Consider the following 24486-nt stretch of genomic DNA (forward strand, 5'->3'; position numbering starts at 1 on the left):
TTTATTTTGATGACCTCTAACTTTTTTATTTTTCCGTATAAGCGGCGGTGTGAGGGCTCATTTTTTGCGCCATGATCTGTACTTTTTTGATACAACATTTGCATATAAAAAACTTTTAATAAATTTTTTATAATTTTTTTTAATAAAATGTATTAAAAAAGTAGCAATTTTGGACTTTTTTTTTTCGTTCACGCCGTTCACCGTACGGGATCATTAACATTTTATTTTAATAGTTCGGACATTTACGCACGTGGTGATACCAAATATGTCTATAAAATTATTTTTTTACGCTTTTTGGGGGTAAAATAGGAAAAAACGGACGTTTTACTTTTTTATTGGGGGAGGGGATTTTTCACTTTTTTTTAACTTTTACTTTTACATTTTTTTACATTTTTTTTTACACTTGAATAGTCCCCATAGGGGACTATTCATAGCAATACCATGATTGCTAATACTGATCTGTTCTATGTATAGGACATAGAACAGATCAGTGTTATCGGTCATCTTCTGCTCTGGTCTGCTCGATCTCAGACCAGAGCAGAAGACGCTGGGAGCCGGAAGGAGGAAGGTGAGGGGACCTCCGTGCGGAGTTCTGAATGATCGGATCCCGGCAGCAGCGCTGCCGGCGATCCGATCATTCATTGAAATCGCGCACTGCCGCAGATGCCAGGATCTGTATTGATCCCGGCACCTGAGGGGTTAATGGAGGACGCCCGCGAGATCGCGGGCGTCGGCCATTGCCGGCGGGTCCATGGCTGCGATCAGCAGCCGGGATCAGCCGCGCATGACACGCGCATGACTCCGATGCCCGCGGTTATGCACAGGACGTAAATGTACATCCTGGTGCGTTAATTACCACCGCACCAGGACGTACATTTACGTCCTGCGTCCTTAAGCGGTTAAAGGTCAGTATGATTGTAACAATACCATCTTGATATACTTTTTGAGTTGTTGTACTGCTTTCAAAAGATAGAAAACAAGAAAAATGTAAGGTTAAAAAAAGAGACTAAAAGTAATCTATTATCAGGAACTATAAAGAAGTCTTTGTACACTGTAAAATTGCTGTATTTATACTGCCCACTGGTTCTTGTTTGGCAGAGATCACTTTTCCGCTTGAGCTCTGTACACTTGTGCAGAGTAAGTATCATTAGAAGGCAGGATAATAAATCTTAGGGCAAGTAACAGAATGACACCATTAAAACTGATGGCTGGGAGAGTTCCTCTTCTTCTCCTCCTTTTCCTATGTCTCTGCATAGTGTACTCTGCACCTGTAAGTCAATTTTCTTATACTGTTTTACGTCTACCTGCTGGCTATAAAGAATATATGTTGCTACCCCGTGAGCTTGTGAATAAAATAAAAAATATTACAAAGGAAGGATATGTTTGCTTTCATTTTTAATAAGTAATAATACATTTGATGTATTGCATTTACTGCTCCTTGCTAATAACAAATGAATAAATTGAACAAAGGAAAAATAACATCTATTTAACTCTCCTACATTCATTAGGCAATTCTTAAAAAAAACTGATTTTTGTGTTTTCTTTTTTTCAGTCATTTTGTTTGATAAACTATCAATATAATCATTCCATTAGACAAGTTTTAATTATGAAAATGTCCAATATCAGATCAGTGCTTCTAGTGAACCCTTGATATCTGAGGGTATAGAAAATGATTACTTCCATTACTTATCCACTTGTTGTTTAATGCTTCCATCTAGTGGATATATTTCGAATGACATTTACAGATATTTTTCAATTTTAATAATCCAGTGCATATAAAGCAACAGTTAGGGTCGTGTATAGAGTTGAGCAAACGTACAGTAAATTGGCTCCTAGCGAACCTTGTGGCTTAGTCATTGATTACTTTAGTCTGCACAAATTAGTTCAGCTTTCCAAGTGCTCCGGTTAAGTGCTGCCTGGAAAAAGTGGATACAGTCCTAGTAGACCTAAGACTGTCATCCCGGACTTTCCCAGACAACCAGAGCCCTTGGAAAGCTGAACTAATTTATGCAGACTAATGTAAAGTCCCGAGCTGCGAGGTTCACTACAAGCCAATTTTCTGTAAGTTTGCTCAACTCTAATCATGTACTAAGCTCCAGAAGATACTGAAGTGTAAATAAGAATACAAGAAAATATGGCAAACAGTTTATACTGTATTTCAGATTTCTACTTTTAAAAATTGCAACCCAGATAACTTTAAAATAAGGCATGGTTTAGTAGATTCTATATGGCTATAAATGAATAAACATATGTGCTTTAATGACCTATTATACAGACTTTCCTTTAGTTTAGGCTCTAACAGATTTATGAAAACTCTCACACCGAAGCAAAGAAAATGCACCACCACAACAGATTTATATCAAAACATAAAAGAGTAATCTTTATTTAATCACATATTAAAAATTAATATATATTTAAAATACACATAAATAGTGAAAAAGAGCAGCACCAGATACGTACATGTAAAAGGACGGTGGAGGCTATCCCACAGAGCATACATAAGGAATGGAACAGGTCAGAGATAAAGAGTCATTATGGAATGTTAGCCAGAATAAACAATATAAAGTGCAAGCGTAATAGCTGATGAAGACCTGGACACAAAAAAGTAAAAACAATGTGATAAAGGCATGCCAACCGTACCTATACAAACCAGGACACAAAAAAGTAAAAACAATGTGATAAAGGGATGTATAGGTACGGTTGGCATCCCTTTATCACATTGTTTTTACTTTTTTGTGTCCAGGTCTTCATCAGCTATTATGTTTGCACTTTATATTGTTTATTCTAGCTAACATTCCATAATGACTCTTTATCTCTGACCTGTTCCATTCCTTATGTATGCTCTGTGGGATAGCCTCCCTCGTCCTGTAGGTGTATGTATCTGTTGCTGCTCTTTTTCACTGTTTATGTGTATTTTAAATATATATTAATTTTTAATATGTGATTAAATAAAGATTACTCATTTATATTTTGATATAACTCTGTTGCGGTGGTGCATTTTCTTTGCTTCGGTGTGAGATTTAATCTTTGCACCTAGTACTTGCTGTTGTTGGCAAGGTTTTTTCTCTTTTCGGTGGGTCAGATTTAGGAAAAGTCTAACAAGTTATGATGTTAACAATATGATGCAGATACTGTACAACACAATTAGAAGAAAAGTATTCTAAACCAATAATAAAAAATACAAGTTTAACAAATGCATATGCAGTATAATATGAAGCTTTATTTCAAAACCACAATTGTACCAGTAAAGCCTTATATAGCGATGTCCCAAATAAACAAAAAAAAAAAGCTATAGACAGCTTTTATAAGCATTAGTTTTTTAGTCTTTCTTTGTTCTTATTATGGTACAAAAACACAGCCCTCCATGTGCTTGCCAGAGGTAGCCTGACTGCCATTAGGTACCGAGAGGAGATCCTCAGACCCCTTGTGAGACCATATGCTGGTGCGGTTGGCCCTGGGTTTCTCCTAATGCAAGACAATGCTAGACCTCATGTGGCTGGAGTGTGTCAGAAGTTCCTGCAAGAGCAAGACATTGATGCTATGGACTGGCCTAAATCTGATTAAGCACATCTGGGGCATCATGTCTCGCTCCATCATGAACCACAGACTGTCCAGGAGTTGGCGGATGCTTTAGTCCAGGTCTGGGAAGACATCCCTCAGGAGACCAACCCGCCACCTCATCAGGAGCATGCCCAAATGTTGTAGTGAGGTCATACGGGCACATGGAGGCCACACACACTACTGAGCCTCATTTTGACTTGTTTTACATTACATCAAGGATGGGTCAGCCTGTAGTGTGGTTTTCCACTTAGATTTTGAGTGTGACTCCATATCCAGACCTTCATGGGTTGATAAATTTGATTTTCATTGATAATTTTTGTGTGATTTTGTTGTCAGCACATTCATCTATGTAAAGACGAAAGTATTTCATACGATTAGTTCATTGATTCAGATCTAGGATGTGTTATCTTAGTGTTCACTTTATTTTTTTGAGCAGTGTATTAACCTTTCTTCCTCTCATCGTTGTGCTATCCCTTTGGCTGTGCTACTGTATGAAAATGGAGGGAGGAAACAAAGAGAGCTGCCAGGAGCATTGGGCTGTCACATCCATGCCCATCACAGCAAGGCATGTAAAGAAGTTGACTTTTGAGCAACATAATATGAGGCCATTTTTGTGGACTATATAGGCCCAGATTTATCAACTTGTGTGAGAGAAAAAGTAGAGCAATTTTCCAACTGCAACCAATAACGGGCTCTGGTAAAGTGAAACCTGAACTGTGATTGGTTGCTGTGGGAAAATCACTCCACTTTTTCTCTCACACAGTTTGATAAATCTGAATCATCTATATAGATGCCGGGTTCTGCACGGAGATCAGACATCTTCTATAAGATGTCAAAGGGCCGAATACCCCTTTATGGTCTATTCACACGTACAGTATTCTGCGCAGATTTGATGCGCAGGATTTTCTGCTGCAGATTTCATTGTAAACTGAATGACAGAACCCAGCTTAAAATCCTGTGCATCAAATCTGCACAGAATACTGTGTGAATAGACTCTTAAAGAGTATTTGTTGCCTCATAGCAAATTGTGAGTAAACCATTGGAGGCTGGCATAATGTTATTACATATTTATGGAAAAAAAATTGAAAACAACAATTCAGGACTACATTACCTGTTCATGTGACCAAGTCCTTTCAGAGCCATCCTTAACACAAGTATCAACTCTCAGATCTGTGCCTGTTGCCCCATGTTTGCTGTCAATACATAGATTGGACGCTACATTTCTCATCTGTTAAAAAAAGATAGATAATAATATATTAGGTAGAATAATATAAGTATGATAAATTCATTTATTAATAATGCTGTAATAAAAAATCAGAAATATGTGTATGCTTGTAGCCACATCAAAAGTTAATTCCTGGAATAAAGACCATAAAATCTAAGACAAGGATCTAAGACAAGGATCTATGACAAGGTTAATGGAGGAGACCAGAGGCTTCAAAGACAGAAAGTGTCACATTTGATGCTCTAGGCCTGTGTGTGCAAATTCAACCAACTGGTAGATGTCATCTCTGTCTGTCCTAGCTGAATACTCCTGGAAGACACAACTAAATAAATATTCATTGACTCCCTTCCTTTATCTTACTGTCCAATAAATAACCCAGATGAACTAATGTGCAAATCTGTAAACCTGAGCCAGAGACCATAGAAAATAACTGCATCAAGATAAAGATGTTCACAGTGTGGAGGTGCTAGGCTGGGTTCACATATGTCCGGCATCCAGCATAGGTGAACTCAGCCCAGTGCACGGCAGCGCCGATATGTGAAGCTGTAACTACGGTCAGGGACAATACATGTCTTTTACGGACCACTGGGTGAATGTGGTTCATGCACAACCACGACAGTAACTTGGACAGGTCACGTCACTTCCGCCCCCATGCTCTCAGCCCAGTGGTCCTGTGACAGTGTGCAACTCCGCCTCCACAGCACGGACAAATGTCAGTGCCCCTTCAGCATACCATATGTGCAGGGCATGGCGATGTCACTCTGTTCTTCACATGGTTTGCCTTGGCGAATTGAGTCACACAGGGGAGGAACTGGAAAAAGTTCATCAAGAAATCGAATCATGGTTTACTCCACGAAAACTGGAAATGGGAACCATGGTGATCGACAACGGAAAGAACATATTTTCTGCGCTGGGACAAGGAAGCCTGAGCCATGCGCCCTGCATGGCACATGTGTTCAATCTGGTTGTCAAGCGGTTCCTGAAGTGTTCCCCCCATTTGCAAGACATCCTAACAATGGGAAGAAAACTTTGCATGCACTTCAGCCACTTGTACACCGCAAAGCACACCCTCCTTCAGCTGCAGCGTCAGAACGGTATCCCCAACATAGTCTTATTTGCGACTTTCTTACACGTTGGAATTCCACCCTCCATATGTTGGACCGACTATACGAACAGAGAAAAGCCATCACTGATTTCTTGATGATCCAAGCGAATATGGGGACTCCCCTGTGTAACTTCAATGTCAACCACTGGCAACTCATACGTGACACTTGCCGTTTGCTCAGGCCTTTTGAGGAAGCCACATTATTAGTCAGTCCCTAGGATTACGGGATGAACAACTTCATTCCACTGCTTTATTTCCTACAACACGTTTTGGAAACGATGGCTAGTCAGGGCACTGGAGATGTGTCACCTACATCTTACAGCCCCATGAGCACTATGGGGGCTGAACTGGAGGAGTAGGAGGAGGGGGAGGGGCACAGAGGAGCACAGTTTAGGTTTCGTGAGTTGGGTGGTTTTTCTAGTTATCTGACAGGAGAGGAGGAGCAGGAGCAGCCAGAGGAGCTTGAGGGTTATGAGGAAGGCGAGACAGAGGACCAAGACACACCATGACAGTATGCAGTGGAAATGGAGGAAAGGAGTCCCTCCGAGTTACCTGCACAAATGGCAAGATGCATGTTCAGTTGCTTGTGTAGTGACCGCCGAATTGTCACCATTCGGCAGCGGGATGACTTCTGGCTCTCCACCTTATTGGACCCTCGCTATCAGCGCAAAATGGGGGCCTTTTTTACACCCACTGAGAGGGAGGAAAAAACTGACCTACTACAGAGACATCCTACGTAGTCAGTTGGCCAATGCCTATCTGCGCCATCCTCCATCCTCTCGCAGGTCAGACTCGAGGAGCTCTTTGCGCTCACCTTCCACTGCCATGGCTGCTGGGGAGGGGTGGGGTGGCAGGATCAGTAACAGCTCCATCAGCAGCAGCCTATGTCTACAGTCGCTGATGAGTAGCTTTTTTTCACCTGCATAGTGAAGCAACTCATCAGCAGCATGTAGACCTGGAGCAGGACCTGAACCAGAAGGTGGTGGCATACCTTGACATCACCATGCCAACATACCTTGAAGATACGCTGGACTTCTTGGCTGCTATACTCTGTTTGCGGCCACAACAACCAGAGTTTGCCCTGCAAAAGCTGTCTTGCCCACCCAGTAGTGTGCCATCAGAGCAGGTGTTTAGTGCGTCGGGGGCCATAGTAACCCCAAGGAGCACTCGTCTGTCCACCAAAAATGTGGAGAGATTGACTTTTGTGAAGATGAATCAGGCATGGATCAGCCAGGATTTCCACCCACCAATGCCTTATGCATCAGAGTAGATTGACAATGGTGCCACACCAACATTTCACAAATATGGATAGTGCTAAACATATTTAAGGGGCTGCTCCCCAGTTATAGACATTCCTCTGCATAAGACCACACGTGTACGTATTGAGGATATGCATACGTAAAACTTAACTTATAATAATATTCTTAGGATAAAATATATGTAATCAAAAGGTGTGCAAAAACACCATGTGCCACCTACACCACTAAGTATTGATGTGATGCAAAGACCTCTTAAAGGTGGAAGAGAACAACGTATGGTCCATTGAAAAACTTCCCCAGTAAGGCCCTACTCTCGAATAATTAATTCCTTTCTTGGCAAGTGTTACTCACTCTAAATAAGGTGGCCCCACACAGGAACCTCTCCCTATTTCCCCCTACATACACTGCCATTTCTCAGGGTTTTTAGGTGGAAATAGAGAGAGTTTGCTGTATTGGGCCGCCCTTTTTATGATAAGTAAAACTTGCCGAGAAAGGAATTAATAGTTCGAGTAGGGCATTACAGGGGAAGTTTTTACCCCCATGTACTACAATGCACAATACGTTGTTCCTTTCCACCTTTTCAAGGAAAGTGTTGTCGTCTTGAAAAGGGCAACCCCACACAGGAACCAATCCCTATTTCCACCTAATAACCCTGGGAAATGCCAGTGTTTGTAGATGGAAATAGGGAGAGGTTCTTGTGTGGGGCCGCCCTTTTAAGGGCGAGTAACATTTGCAAAGAAGGGAATTAATAATGCGAGAGTAGGGCCTTACTATTCTGATGCCAAGTTCTCCTTTTGTTCACCCACCTTCATCACTGGGTACTGGTATTGCCACCCACTGTACCACTCTGTCACCGGGTCACTTTCAGGACTTGTGATGCTGCTGCTTCCACCTCCAGGCTGTCTCATTCTGCCACCATATGTTCTCTTCATGCTGCTGCCACCTCAAGGCTGTGTCATTCAGCCACTATATGGACTCCTTATGCTTCTACCGCCTCCAGGCTGTGTCATTCAGCCACCAAATGTTCTCCTCATGCTGCCGCCCACTCCAGGCTGTGTCATTAAGCCACTATATGTTCTCCTCATGCTGCCGCAAACTCCAGGCTGTCATTCAGCCACTATATGCTGGCGCCTACTCCAGGCTGTGTCATTCAGCCATGATGTGGTTTCCTTATGCTTCTGTCAACTCCAGGCTGTGTTTTTCAGCCACTATATGTTCTCATCATTCTGCCGCCACCTTCACGCTGTGTCATTCAGCCACTATATGGTCTCCAAATGCTGTGGCCACCTCCACGCTGTGTCATTCAGGCACTATATGGTCTCCTCATGCTGCCGCCAACTTAAGGCTGTGTCACTTAGCCACTATATTGTCTCCTCATGCTGCCACCAACTCCACACTGGGTCATTCAGCCACTACAGTGGGGATCAAAAGTTTGGGCACCCCAGGTTAAAATTTGTATTAATGTGCATAAAGAAGCCAAGGATAGATGGAAAAATCTCCAAAAGGATTCAAATTACAGATTAGACATTCTTATAATATGTCAACAAAAGTTAGATTTTATTGCCATCATTTACACTTTCAAAATAATAGAAAAGAAAAAAATGGCATCTGAAAAAGTTTGGGCACCCTGCAGAGTTAATATCTTGTTCTGCCCGCTTTGGCAAGTATTACAGCTTGTAAACGCTTTTTGTAGGCAGCCAAAAGTCTTTCGATTCTTGTTTAAGGTATCTTTGCCCATTCTTCCTTACAAAAGTCTTCCAGTTCTTTGTGATTTCTGGGCTTTCTGTCACACACTGCTCTTTTAAAGGTCTATCCATAGATTTTTAATTATGTTGAGGTCAGGAGATTGTGAAGGCCATGGCAAAATCTTCAGTTTACGCCTCTTGATGTAATCCCCCGTGGATTTCGAGGTGTGTTTAGGATCATTATCCATTTGTAGAAGCCATCCTCTCTTTAACGTCAGCTTTTTCACAATTTGCTGAAATTTAATTGAATCCATTTTTCCTTCTACTCGTGAGATGTTCCCTGTGCCACTGGCTGCAATACAACCCCAAAGCATGATTGATCCACCCCTATGCTTAACAGTTGGACAGAAATTATTTTCATTAAATTCTGTGCCCCTTCTTCTCCAAACGTACCTTTGCTCATTCTGGCCAAAAAGCCCAATTTTAACCTCATTGGTCCACAGAACTTGTTTCCAAAATGCATCAGGCTTGTCTATATGTTCATTTGCAAAGTTCAAACGCAGATTTTTGTGGTGAGGACGTAGAAGAGGTTTTCTTTTGATGACTCTTCCATGAAGACCATATTTGTACAAGTATCTATTTATAGTGGAATAATGTACCACAACTCTAGTGTCTGTCAGATCTTTCTGGAAAAATTGTGCAGTCAAACGTGGGTTTTGAATTGTTTTTCTCACAATCCTGCGAGCTGTTCTTTCTGATATTTTTCTTGGTCTTCCAGATCTTGCTTTAACTTCCACTGTTCCTGATGACTGCCATTTCTAAATTAGAACAGAGGATATTGACATCTGAAAATGTTTTGCTATCTTCTTATAGCCTTCTCCAGTGTCAACTATTTTTAGTTTTAGATATCTAGACAACTACTTAGAAGAACCCATGGTGCTGATTGTTGGGGCAAGGTCAGATGAGTCAGGGCATTTAAAACCTTTGAGATTGACATCACCTGGTCTTCCCAGATGATGATTGAGAACAATCCATGACACTGGCAGGTCTCAGCTTTGCAAAAGGGGCAGTGCATGCTATAAATTCTGCAGGGTGCCCAAACTTTTGTAGACAACATTTTTTGTTTTCTGTTATTTTGAAAGTGTAAATGATGGAAATAAAATCTAACTTTTGTTGACATATTATAAGAATGTCTAATTTGTAATTTGATGCCATTTGGAGATGTTTCCATCTTTCCTTGGCTTCTTTATGCACATTAATACAAATTTTTACCTGGGGTGCCCAAACTTTTGATCCCCACTGTATCTGTTCTCCTCATGTTGCCGTCACCTCCACGCTGGGTCATTCAGCCACTATATGGACTCCTCATGCTGCTTCCACCTCCACGCTGTGTCATTCAGCCACTATATGGTCTCCTCATGCAGCCACCACCTCCACACTGTGTCATTCAGCCACTATATGGTCTCATCATACTGATGCCACCTCCAGGCTCTGTCATTTGTTTTATACTGTTTTCTTTTTGGTCCTACTGTTGTAATGGCCTTGTTTATTGTATTGTAAAAATTCTTGAAAAATTCAATAAAAATCATTTGAACCTAATAGCGTCGCCTCTGATCTGCATGTCATACTGAATAACAGTATTATTTCACAAACCCAGCACTCACCCTATGTATGTTACAGCAAGGCAAAGTGTTCTACACCCCTATTGAGGCTCTCTGTAGGCCAGAAATAGCCGTTTTTAATAATGATTCGCTGTGAATAAATTCAGACCAAAGCTAAATTTTATAGGAAAATTCGGCAAATTGGCCGAATAGAATTTTTCTAAAATTCGCTCATCTCTAATCTAGAGTTATTAGCCAGCAGCGGTGATCGCCGCATGTCGGCTATTAACGCCAGCCCTCAGCTACAAGAATCAGCTGAGGGACAGCCAGTAACGGCACAAGGAACACGTTCTTGGTCGTTAAGGGGTTAATTGACGATTCATGGAGAACCTGTTCGCTGGAGACCAAACGTTTTCAAGATTGGCAAGCCCGCCAAATAATCTATTATTTACTACTACATATTACTAAAAGCATGATCACTTAAAGGGAAAATCTGGTGAGAGTTTTAGTAGTAATCCCCCTTGTCAGGGCAAGATAATGTTAGTTAAAGGTCAGAAGCCCAGCTTTGAACAGTTTCTCTGTCTACTATTTGATGCAGCTTCCTGTTTCCACTGGAGTACCCCAGTCAAGTTGAACTCTTCCTTGCACGTCTGTCATCACCGATAATGCCCCTCTTTTATTCAGTCACATCGCTTATGTTATGTCAAACCTGATAAAGTCCCAAAGAGAAATGATTATTGGTTCAAAACTGGTTGGGGCATCTGTGACCTGAGATGCTGAGATGATGGTTGTGTTGAGATCTACTGTTTTCTTTATCACATCTCAGTATGCGAAGCCAAGCAAAACATCTGCAGACAGAAGTAACCTTGAATGTTCAAAGTTGATGCAAGGGGGCAAAAAAGCACTCTGTCGAGTTGTGACAAACACCCACAAAACTACAGCCCACCCAGATGACTGCAGTTTGCGATGTGTTTAAGGAAACAGACTTCAACACACTCTTCTACTCAGCAAAATGATGTCATAGACTTCCCTACCAGACAGCACCAACAATAATTTCCCTTTCAAATTTGTCAGGTCTGACATATCACATGCCTAAAATATATAAATTTTTCGAATAGCCCAAGTAATAAAGCTTAACAGTCGCAGGTTGGGAGTTTAACTGGGGCAGTACACCTGTCAAACCGTAACGCAGGTGTCCTAAGGTGAGCTCAAGGAGGACAGAAACCTCCCATGGAGCAGAATGCCAAAACATTATAAAAAAGTGAAGTAACTGATGGTGGTAGGTGTGTCAGGAAGTGATCAATGTAAACATAGGGGTGTTCTAGTTATTTATCCAGCCCCCGTATATTTCCTGGTTAAAATGTGCAAACTATTGTGGGTAATCTGTGGTGGTAAAAAAAATTATATATATATATATATATATATGACAGTACAGTGAGCCCTCGACCTACGATGGCCCACGCCATCGCATGTTGAAGGCAGCATCAACATACAATGCTTTTTTATGTCGGGGCCATTGCATAAACAGCTATCCAGCAGTGCTGACTGCTTCAGCTGCCGCCGGATAGCTGTTTACGGTGCCTCGTGAGCTCCGGTGATGTCTCTTACCTGCCCTCGGGGCTAAGGCGCATCCTCTTCGGGATCCCCTGCATTGTCGGCGCTCTCCATCGACGTCATCATGTCGCTGCACATGCCATCCCGTCATCCAATAGTAGCGGCGTGCACAGCGACGTGATTTCGGCGACGGAGAGCGCGGATGCCGGGTAAGCAGAGGCCTTGCCGGAGCGTCGGAGACACCTTGGGAATGCGGCGACAGCGATGGATGGCGACATCCCGGGTAGCGGAGACGAGCAGTGACGGTCCGGAGCGGCGGGGACAGGTGAGTACAACTTCCTCTCAGATTTAGATTCAAAATTGACATTATGTATTAAATTTGTATTCTACATTTCTTGCCAACGGCTGTCCGGGCATGCTGGGTGTTGTAGTTTTGCAACATCTGGAGGTCCCTCAACATGCAATGGTTTCAACAAACGATGGTCCGTTTGAAACGGATTACCATCGTATGTTGAGGGACCACTGTATACTGAATTAATGTGCATAGTGGTGCAACCATACACTATTTTATAGTACCATTTAAAATAAGATTTTATACAAACATATAAATGCCTTTTGGCAAGAAATGTAGAATACAAATGTAATACATAATGTTAATTTTGAATCTGAAAAGAACATACAACCTATTATGTTACATATCTAGGGAACTAAATGTTGTCTTTATGAGGAAATGAACTTCTGTTGTGCGCTTACTGTACGTCTTCAACAGCAGCACATCCATGAGGATGTGGATAAAAGAGCATATATGAAGTGTTTTATTTCATCTTTTTATGAGAGACAAAGAAGAAAACAATAGTCAGTGTTAGAAAAATTAAGCTTCAATGCATTACGAAAGGACGATAAAAAGATGTTTTCTTAGGACAGCATAAATGCATTGGCAAATAATATACAAGCTGTGAATACAGCCCCGTAAGATGTGAGCACACTTCAATTATTGCACAAGCCACACAGATACAGAGAGCAGTTTAATTATTATCAATGCTACAAAGCACAGCATGTTCTTTTGTGAGTACGTCGAGCATTCAAGGAAGATGCTATTTAGGCCATGGTTTGTTATGAATGTGTTTGCAGGGATGGTATTTTTGCTTGTCATTTAAATCTGTTGCATTATGGTAACTAGTAAATGAACAATCTTTTCTGCCACATAAATATGCTGCTATTAAATGTGAATTACAAAATCTTACCATTATATGTTATCCTGACTAATACATACAAAACAAGCAAAAAAAAAAAAAATCTATTAATAATATAAAAACTTACCGTAATAGTGAAAAAATTCAATGAACGTGTAAGAACTCCCCATTATTTTTATTTATGTACCATATTTATCGGGGTATACCACGCACTGGCCTATAACACGCACCCTCATTTTACCAAGGATATTTGGGTAAAAAAAGTTTTTTACCCAAATATCCATGGTAAAATGAGGGAGCGTGTGTGTGCATGCGTATACCCCGATACACCCCCAGGAAAGGCAGGGGAAGAGAGGCCGTCACTGCCCGCTTCTCTCCCCCTGCCTTTCCTGTGGTCTGGAGTCCTGCTGCTGCCGCTTCTCTCCCCCCTGGCTATCTGCGCAAGTGACGTCATTGCGCCGCGCCGTGCAGCGCATAGCAATGACGCAGGGGACGCACACCGGAGGCCTGAAGCAGCGCGGACCCGACCCCGGCAACAGGTAATTATGCAACCGGGGATGGGGGAGGCAATGGGGCAGCGGCGCCGGCAATGGGTGCCGCTGCCCCTTCTCTCCCCCTGTCTGTCGGCGCCGCTGCCCCATTGCCGGCACCGATAGTCAGGGGGAGAGAACGGGCAGCGGCACCGATAGCCAGGGGGAGAGAAGGACTGGCAGCAGGGCTCTAGACCCCAGGACAGGCAGGGGCAGAGAAGCCGGCAGCGCTGGCGGTCTCTGCACCTGCAAAGCCGCTGCAGTTCATTGATTTAAAGCTCCCGCTTTAAATCATTGAACTGCAGCGGCTTATCGGCGTATAACACGCAGGTAGACTTTAGGCTAAAAATTTTTGCCTAAAAAGTGCGTGTTATACGCCGATAAATACGGTATTTTAAGTAAAAGTTATGTTGATCAAAAAAAAGATAACAAATAAACCTAAGTGCCTTTAACATATTAACCCCTTGGTGTATTTAAACATGTAGCAATATCGACTGTGACATAGAAAGAAAAACTAAAAATGAAATAGTCATAGGGGTTAGCTACAAACCGCAAAACTTATTCTAAGGGACTAATAGGGGAGTATTTAGTATGAATGGACCTGTGTGGATATTAGTAATGGAATTGGAAGAAGGACACTAAGGTCATAAAATATTATAACTTTTATTGGTATGTATTAAAATACAAAACATATGAAAATTAAATATATACAAAATACATATGATAACAAGATATTGGCCCTCATTTACTATTACAAACCCGACATGTTTTGTTCTGTCTGCGCCAGAATTTGCGACAGAATTGAAAAAACCCTGACTAACTCTCCATTTTGCTAAGAAAACCCGAAAAAGGGGCGAGACTGCTTGGGAAAGTGGGCGTGGCCTCCGAAAAGGGGTGTGTCTCCGACATTTTCACAAAAACTCTAACATATTTACCAAGGTTTCCACATAAAATGTGGTGGATTTGAGCTGAGGAAAACCCTACAGATCAGAGCATGTGTAAAAAAAGCAAAGGCCAACATTTATCATTGTCTTTAGACTGTTTTTTGTGTCTACAAAAGGAACAAAAAGGCGCAAGTGGAACCTACACTCCACTCTTAGTAAATTAGGGCCATTGTTGCCAAAAAACAGCTAATCCTAGGTGTGGACCAATCACTAATGGCCCCTATGACTGGCCCTGCTGGTCTATTTAGACCCCCACCTGTTAATGCAGGAAGGTCTTCCTACAGAGAGCCAACCTGCCTCCAGAACCTCCTAAGTCTCCCTAAATAGGAAGAAGGGGGGAAGAGGCCAGGTGCAGTGTGACCATACAGGCCATCTGTGGTCAAGTAGCTGGTTTTGATTAGAAGTTATAAACACATATATACAGTCAATACAGTGCTTACATGTCAATGCTAGTCACAATAAAGCAAAATCCAATGCATTTCATTGTATCGCATAAACAGGCAGCACAACTCATCAGGGACTAGTGCAAGGTGACACCTTTATAAACATGTGTAATTTTTCTCACAGACAAAAAAATCATGTTCATAAAAACATGGAGGTATTGGTGAAAATCAGATAAATTGTGGTAAAGAGGTCCAAGATATATGTCCGTATTTTTGGTAGTCCAGACAATTTGTTGTATCACACTATTAAATTGGTTGTGGTGTTGCTGCATTCGATGATCCGTAAGCAAGTATATAGAGTAGATGTAAAAAGAAGTAGAGTTGAGTAGAGAGGGTATATGTTGTTTTGTTTGTAGGCAGGCACCTACCTCTAGATATGATTTCTGATTTGAATAACAGTGAGCTGCAGACAAGGAGTTTAGATATGGACCCATTAATAAAATTAGGACACGTAATTTGTGTATATATGTGTTCACATAGTTGTAAGGGGAAAATATAAGGCAGTAAACCAAGATGAGGTCAATATTTTGGGAAACTTCAACTACCCAGATTTAGGGTACGTTCACACGCGCGGATTTTCGCAGCGTATTTAGCTTCGGATCCGCTGGTGAAGGCCCGCTCTATGCTGGCTTTATATGTGCCTGCTGATAGCGGAAATACGCCGCTACGAGCAGACACACTGCAGTGATGTGCGCGGCGTACTCGCACATCGCGGCCGCTCTTCCTGCTCTGAGCTAGGCAGAGAGCTCCCGCGATGTGCGAGTACACTGCGACTCGAACATCGTAGTGTGCCTGCTGGTAGCGGCGTGGCACATGTAAAGCCAGCATAGAGCGGGCCTTCACCAGCGGATTTGCAGCATAAAATACACTATAAATCCACGCGTGTGAGCGTACCCTTAAACTGGAAAGACAATTGGGGGAGATTTAACAAAAGAAAAGAGGAAAAGTTTCTAAGTTGCCCATAGTAACCAATCAGATAACTTCTATGTTTTAAAAAAAACAGGCTTCTGAAAAATTAAAGAAGCAATCTGATTGGTTGCTATGGGCAACTCAGTAACCTTTCCTCAGGACAGGTTTCGATAAATCTCTCTATTATCTTTCCAAACGGGTGCAGGACCTAGTAAGAGAGAGGACTGTTAACATTAAATGGGTACTCAGTTGAAGAACATCCTATCCCCTATCCACAGGATTGGGGATAAAGGTCTGATCGCAGAGGATCTGACTGTAAACTTTACATTTGATCAGCCTACAGATCAATGGTGCAATGCCTTCAGAAATAACAGTACAGAGTATAGATACAAAGTGTAAGTATTTTGAAAGCATCTCAAATTTTTATTGGGAGAGGAGCATAACTTGATGGAATTAAATGGTTAGGGAAAATAAGAAAACTGTAAAATTTTCAAGTGCAAAAAAAAAAGCCTATTAAAAGGAAGGCAGTGAAGAAGCATTAAAAAGCTATAAATAGGTGAAAGAAAATTAATCATGTTAAAAACAAATGAAGGCTGAAATGCTGGGGACAGGGTAATTCAATGCCAAAGACAGTAAAACAAACCATAAAATGTTCTTTAAATACTAAATAGTATATAAAACTATTAAACTAGAAATTGTATGTTAATAGAATAGTACAAACTTTAAATCCGAAAGTGTTAGGAGAAAAGGTTGTAGAGGATGGTGAAAAGAAATAAAATGCATTAAATCTTTTTGTATTCACTGTATTTACTAAAGAAAATGAAATGTTCTTAGAAAGGCAGAAGGATAAAGAAAACTCTCCTCTAAATGTCACCCGTCAAACCCAGAAAGAAATGCAGCAAAAAGGATTAAGAGAAACCACCAGGTCCAGACAGCATGTTCTAAGGGAATCAAGATATGTGACATTTACTTCTAATATTTAACCCCATTTTGACCTTAAGGACACAGGCGTTTTTTTTACAAATCTGACCACTGTCACTTTAAGCATTACTAACTCTGGGATGCTTTAACTTATGAATTTCATTCCTAGATAGTTTTTTCGTGATATATTATACTTGCATAATTTCTTGGTGAAAAAATCCAAAATTTCATAAAATTTTAGTAATTTTGAAACTCTCTGCTTGTAAGGAAAATAGACATAACAAATGAATTATATATTGATTCACATATACAATATGTCTACTTTATGTTTGCATCACAAAGTTGACATGTTTTTACTTTATGAACCTATTAGAAGTGTAGCAGCAATTTTCCAAATTATCACAAAAAATTTGAAATCTGAATTTTTCAGGGGCCAGTTAAGTTTTAAGTGGATTTGAAGGGCCTTTCTGTAAGAAATCCCCCATAAATGATCCCATTATAGAAACTGCATCCCTCATAGTATTCAAAATGACATTCAGAAAGTGCTCTGTGGGTACAGAAGGGAAGGAGCAAATTTTTCTGAAATGGTTTTTAAAGGGGTACTCCGGTGGAAAGCTTTTTTTTTTTTTTTTTTAATCAACTGATTCAAGAAAGTTAAACAGATTTGTAAATTACTTCTATTAAAAAGTCTTAATCCTTCCATCCTATTAGCTGCTGAATACTACAGAGAAAATTATTTACTCTTTGGAACACAGTGCTCTCTGCTAACATCTTGACCCCAGTGCTCTCTGCTGACATCTCTGTCCATTTTAGGAACTGTCCAGAGCAGCATATGTTTGCTATCAGGATTTTCTCCTACTCTGGACAGTTCTTAAAATGGACAGAGATGTCACCAGAGAGCACTGTGGTCATGATGTCAGCAGAGAGCTCTGTGTTCCAAAAAGAAAATAATTTCCTCTGTAGTATTCAGTAGCTAATAACACATGGCACACTATTTGGAAAACTACACCCCTCAAGGAATGTAACAAGGGGTACAGTGAGCCTTAACACCCCACAGGTGTTTGATTAATTTTCACTAAAGTTGAACGTGAAAATGAAAAATGTTATTTTTTTCACAAAAATTCTGGTGTTACCCCAAATTTTTGATTTTTACAAGGGATAATAGAAGAAATAGTTTTACAAATTTTGGGGGGCTTTTTCTCCTGAGCATGGAAATAACCCATGTGTGGACATCAAGTGCTCTGCGGGCAAACTACAATGCTCAGAAGAGATGGAGCGCCATTGGGCTTTTGGAGAGAGAATTAGTTTGGAATGGAAGTCGGGGGCCATGTGCATTTACAAAGCCCCCGTGCTACCAGAACAGTGGACCCCCCACATGTGACACCATTTTGGAAACTACACCCCTCATAGAATGTAATAAGGGGTGCAGTGAACATTTACACCCCACTGGCGCTTGACAGATCTTTGGAACAGTGGGCTGTGCAAATGAAAAATTACATTTACATTACATTGCACCCCTTATTATATTCCTTGAGGCACCACGGGGGCTTTGTAAATGCACATGGCCTTCAATTCCAGCTAAATTCTCTCTCCTAATGCCCATAGCGCTCCTTCTCTTCTGAGCATTGTAGTTTGCCCAAAAAGCATTTTACATCCACATATCGGGTATGTTCTTACTCAGAAGAAATGATGTTACAAAATTTGTGGGGCTTTTTTCCTATTATTGAGAAAATAAAAATGTTGGGGTAACACCAGCATTTTAGTGAAAAAAATCAAATTTTCATGTCCAACTTTAACGAAAATTTGTCAAACACCTGCGGGGTGTTAAGGCTCACTATACCTCATGTTACGTTCCATGAGGGGTGTAGTTTCCAAAATGGGGTCACATGTGGGTGTTTTTTTTTGCGTTTATGTTAGAACTGCTGTAACTATCAACCACCCCTGTGTAAATCCCCATTTTAAGCCTCAAATGTACATGGTGCGCTCTCACTCCTGAGCCTTGTTGTGCACCTGCAGAGCATTTTATGACCACATATGGAATATTTCTGTACTCAGGAGAAATTGCGTTAAAATGTTTGCCCGTCTGTTTTTCCTTTTACCTCTTATGAAAACGATACATTTTTTACACTAACATGCTGATATAGACCCCAACTTTACCTTTTCATAAGTGGTAAAAGGAGAAAAAAAAAGTGTTGTGCAATTACTCCTGAGTACAGAAACACCCCATATGTGGCCCTAAAGTGTTGCCTTGAAATACAACAGGGCTTCGGAGTGAGAGAGCGCCATGCACATTTGAGGACTAAATTAGCGATTTGCATAGGGGTGGACTGGATGCAAGCATGGTGCTTGCCTCCACTTGCCTCCACCGCCAAAATACCCTCAAATATGCATGGCGCTCTCTCACTCCGGAGTGAGAGAGCACCATGCGCATTTGAGGCATGAATTAGGGATTTGCATAGGCATGGACCCGGATGCAAGCTTGGTGCTTGCCTCTGCCGCAAAAATACCCTACAGCAGAGTTCCAAACAGGGTGCCTCCAACTGTTGCAAAACTCCCAACATGCCTGGACAGTCAATGGCTGTCCGGCAATAATAGAAGTTATTTTGCAACAGCTGGAGGCTTTGTTTTGGAAACAGTGTTGTACGAGACATTTTTTATTTTTATTGTTTTATTGGGGGATTGAGTAACTGTGTAAGGGTATGTATATGTAGTGTTTTACTCTTTATTTTGTGCTAGTGTAGTGAAGTGTTGTGTTTTTAGGGTACATTCACACGGGCAGGGGTTTACAGCGAGTTTACTGCAGGGAGTTTGAGCTTCGGCGGTAAATATGCCGCAGCTCACACTTAAAGCGGGGAACCCACTGTAAAGCCCTTCCTGTGTGAATGTTTCTCAACCTGTGTGGAGGCACACAGGTTGAGAAACACTGAGTTAGGAAACAGACAGTGTTTCCCAACCAGTGTGCCAAAAGTTGTTGCAAAACTACAACTCCCAGCATGCCTGGGCAGCCAAAGGAAAGCAGCACCGTAAATGTACGGCGTCATGCAAGAAGTGACACTTGACAGCGTTGTACATTTAAGGCGTTTGTCATTAAGGGGTTAACCACAATATAGTGATAGGGTCTCTATAGGGCCAGGACAAGGGGTAGGCAAAGTAAGCAGTTACCTAGTGCAAGTTTATTGTCAAACAATCATTTTAATTAAATGTTGCTGTACTACGCTGGGAGAGCCATTTGTCTTTTCTGTCTTGGTCACCAAAATACTTGACTTTAAGAGCATTAAATGGGTACTCTGCCCCTAAACATCTTATATTAGGGAATAAGATGTTTGTTTGCCAGGGGAGGGGGGGGGGACCCGAAGTCTTTGTACATTTGCCTTTTTCCATGTTTTTTTCCTCTGCACAAACCCATGGTAAAGCAGGGTTTTGTTCCCGGTTCTGTCCTGTTTTTGGGTCTACCATTGTTTATAAAAACCATATATCAACCGTATACGTTTTTTTTTTAACATTGTAGTCAATGCAAATATCGCATTGAGCATACATTTCATATGGTTTTGTCATTTTTTTGTATACCGTTTTGGATAAGCTACAGTAAGTTTTTCATAAAGCCTGTACTGTTTACTAGCTCCCCAGTTGGAAAACCTAGCAGTTTTCCGGTGCTTTTAAATATTTACTTAATCCAGTAGGCCATAAGACTGTAAGCATTTTAGAGATGCATCAATAAAGAAACCAAATCAGTAAAGCTTTCAATGTAGCATTAAAGTGTACCTGTCAGATGCCACCTAAAAATAAGCAATTTGTAACTCAGTACCTAATCCTGACCATGTACATCTCATTTCATTATCACCAATATATACATATATATATAAATGTATGTATGTATGTACTGTATGTCTGTTCCCCATGGACTTCTAAATCGCTCAACCGATTTTGATAAAAATTTTCATGAAAAGATTGGTTGCGATCGGATGAGGGGGCGTGACACAGGTCATATAAAAGAACAACCTGCATCTCAAAAACATTTCAAGAATCCGCCCGTTTCTCACTACTGAAACTGCTAAAACTCTCATTATTGCTTTGATTCACTCCCGCCTCGACTACTGTAACTCTTTACTAATAGGCCTTCCTTTCTCCAAACTCTCTCCTCTCCAGTCCATCCTTAATGCCGCAGCCAGACTCCTCTTCCTCTCCAGCCGCTACACCGATGCCTCCTCCCTGTGCCAGCCACTACACTGGTTACCAATTCAGTCCAGAATACAGTACAAAATCCTCAGTCTCCCACACAAAGCTCTCCACAATGCTGCACCTTCCTACATCTCCTCTCTCCTCGCTGTCTACCATCCTACACGTTCTCTCCGATCTGCTAATGACCTCACACTAACATCTTCTATAATCCGAACTTCTCACTCCCGTCTCCAAGACTTCAATCGTGCTGCACCGGTTCTCTGGAATGCTATCCCTCAATCTCTCAGACTCAACAACAACATCCATTGTTTCAAACGTGGCCTAAAAACACATCTCTTCAGACAGGCCTATAACATTCTCTAATTGGCCTCAACATATCCTCAATATGTCCCCAACATATCCCCAACATATCCTCAATATATGCCCACACCTATAGTTATTGTGTAATTTTATGTCTGATACTTGTCTTTGTGTGTACCCCATAATTGTGGGGATATAAGCGCTGCGGAATCTGTAGGCGCTATATAAATAAATAAATAAATAAACTATGACATTTTGAGCCATACGTGCTGTGCGAGTGAGACAGATGTTGTTTGGGTGAAGTCAAAATATACTCAATAATGCCACCGAAAAAAGCATCAGTTGGATGAAAAACATCCAAAGCAATGAGAATGAAGGAAAAAAGAGCTGATGAAATGGGGGAACAATGCGAATCTCGGCTTGAACAAAACTGCGAAAGAGCATCAAAGCACAAGGGCAATTAATAACTATTGCTGGATTGAATTTGGAAAATTCATGTTTTTTACATGGCCAGGTGTATGTTGTTTGCTCGCGAGTTGTCATACCAAAAAAATTATACATTTATACACCTAATAAAACTACCAAAAATATTGTGTATTAGCATTACAATAAAATAAAGACAATTTAATTCACAGTTGACTTTAAATAAGTGTGTTTTTTCTCGGCGCAGCAACGCACGCTGGGGACCACTAGTGTATTCGAAAAATACATATTTTCATTAGCTCACAGTGTTAGAAATCCTCTCAGGGGAAGGGGGCATGGCCCTCCCTTGTGGTGGTGAGAGGTAATTGATGACTGCTCATGAGTCATCTCTTGTCCATGACAAGTGTCCCAGTAGGTATGGAGACCCCTAGTGGTGGGATTTTCAGTAGCTGTTTTATTAATTAAATATACAGCCATATTATTAAAGGTTAATTTTTATCAGTAACAACATATTAAAAGTTTTTGGATATAACAGTGCTTATTTAAATTTAAGTATCCAAAAAGCTATGGACTTTTCCTCACTAACAAAAATTTTAGAAAATGTCTTTTTAAACTCACTCAAAATATGTTTTACTTTTCCTTAGCAGTGTTAAGTAAGTGAAGGGTAACTCCCCCCAGCCCCATCCATACAATTCAAAATGTGTAATTGAATTAAACCTTTAATATCCGAGAAAGGACAACTATTTTTGATTAGATAATAGACTACAATAATTTTGTCTTAATGGAATGTTTTCAAATGTTTCCTACAGTACCTCTGTTAAGATTTTACATGTTTTCAGATGTGCAAATGTTGAAAAATGAGCAATAACTTTGCTTTCTAAAGATTTTACTCTTGCAGTAATTACTAGTGCTACATCTTTTCATTAGGATTTTGGTTATTGAATATAAAACTGAATTGTTGTTTTCAATTAAAAATGGGTGCAATTTGCTGCAATAAGACGAAAAAGGATCAGTAAATCTGGAGTAATGAATATAAATTGTGGGTTGTTTCAATAAAAAATGTGCGCAGTTTCACCGCAATAAGCAGACAAATAAACTGATCGTACCAGTGATGTGTAATTAATGTAAATTGTGGGTTGTATCAAATATAAATGGGCGCAAATTGCAGTAATTAACAAAGCACCAGATAAATAACATAGGTGTTATTTGTGTGTATATGTGTGTTTGTGTGTGAGTGAGTAAGTCAGTGTCTAGGATGATGGTGTCTAAGGTGCCTTTGTTGTAAGTTTATACCAAAAGCAAGACACAGAAGTTATGTAGGTAGGTCAGTAGAAATAATCCAAAATGGAGACACCGTATACAGGCTGGCTTAGGCTTTGCTGAAACAGGGCTTAACCCCTTAAGGACTCAGACCATTTTGGCCTTAAGGACTCAGACAATTTAATTTTTACGTTTAATTTTACGCCTTCTAAAAATCATAACTCTTTTATATTTTCATCCACAGACTAGTATGAGGGCTTGTTTTTTGCGCGACCAGTTGTCCTTTGTAATGACATAACTCATTATATCATAAAATGTATGGCGCAACCAAAAAACACTATTTTTTGTGGGGAAATTAAAAAGAAAAACGCAATTTTGCTAATTTTGTAAGGTTTCGTTTTCACGCCGTACAATTTATGGTAAAAATGACATGTGTTTTTTATTCTCTGGGTCAATACGATTAAAATGATATGCATTATTACACACTTTTCTATTCTTGTTGTGCTTAAAAAAAATCACAAACTTTTTAACCAAATTAGTACGTTTATAATCCCTTTATTTTGATGACCTCTAACTTTTTTATTTTTCCGTATAAGCGGCGTTATGGGGGCTCATTTTTTGCGCCATGATCTGTACTTTTTTTTTTGATACCACATTTGCATATAAAAAACTTTTAATACATTTTTTATAATTTTTTAAAAATAAAATTAAAAAAGTAGCAATTTTGGACTTTTTTTTTTTCGTTCACGCCGTTCACCATACGGGGTCATTAACATTTTATTTTAATAGTTCAGACATTTACGCACGCAGCAATACCAAATATGTCTATAAAATTTATTTTTTACGCTTTTTGGGGGTAAAACTGGGGGTAAAATTTTTATTGGGGGAGGGGATTTTTCCCTTTTTTTTTTTACTTTTACTTTTACATTTTTTTTACATTTTTTTAACACTTGAATAGTCCCCATAGGGGACTATTCATAGCAATACCATGATTGCTAATACTGATCTGTTCTATGTATAGGACATAGAACAGATCAGTGTTATCGGCGATCTTCTGCTCTGGTCTGCTCGATCTCAGACCAGAGCAGGAGACGCCGGGAGCCGCAAGGAGGCAGGTGAGGGGACCTCTGTGCGGCGTTCTGAATGATCGGATCCCCGCAGCAGCGCTGCGGGCGATCCGATCATTCATTGAAATCGCGCACTGCCGCAGATGCCGGGATCTGTATTGATCCCGGCACCTGAGGGGTTAATGGCGGACGCCCGCGATCAGCAGCCGGGATCAGCCGCGCAGGACACGGGCATCGCTCCGATGCCTGCGGTTATGCTTAGGACGTCCTGCGTTAAGTACCACCGCACCAGGACGTACATTTACGTCCTGCGTCCTTAAGGGGTTA

At 40.7% G+C, this 24486-nt stretch overlaps 1 protein-coding gene across 1 annotated transcript in view; it reads right to left on the minus strand.

Moving 5' to 3' along the window:
- GALNTL6 (polypeptide N-acetylgalactosaminyltransferase like 6) overlaps nt 1-24486 on the minus strand; it is a 410819-nt gene that overhangs the window by 22919 nt on the left and 363414 nt on the right. Inside the window, exon 7 of the mRNA XM_056554430.1 lies at nt 4673-4789. Coding sequence (XP_056410405.1) covers nt 4673-4789 — 117 coding nt within the window. The remainder of the gene's footprint in view (nt 1-4672; nt 4790-24486) is intronic.

The sequence above is a fragment of the Hyla sarda genome, chromosome 1 (assembly GCF_029499605.1).
Source record: "Hyla sarda isolate aHylSar1 chromosome 1, aHylSar1.hap1, whole genome shotgun sequence".
Lineage (NCBI taxonomy): Eukaryota > Metazoa > Chordata > Amphibia > Anura > Hylidae > Hyla > Hyla sarda.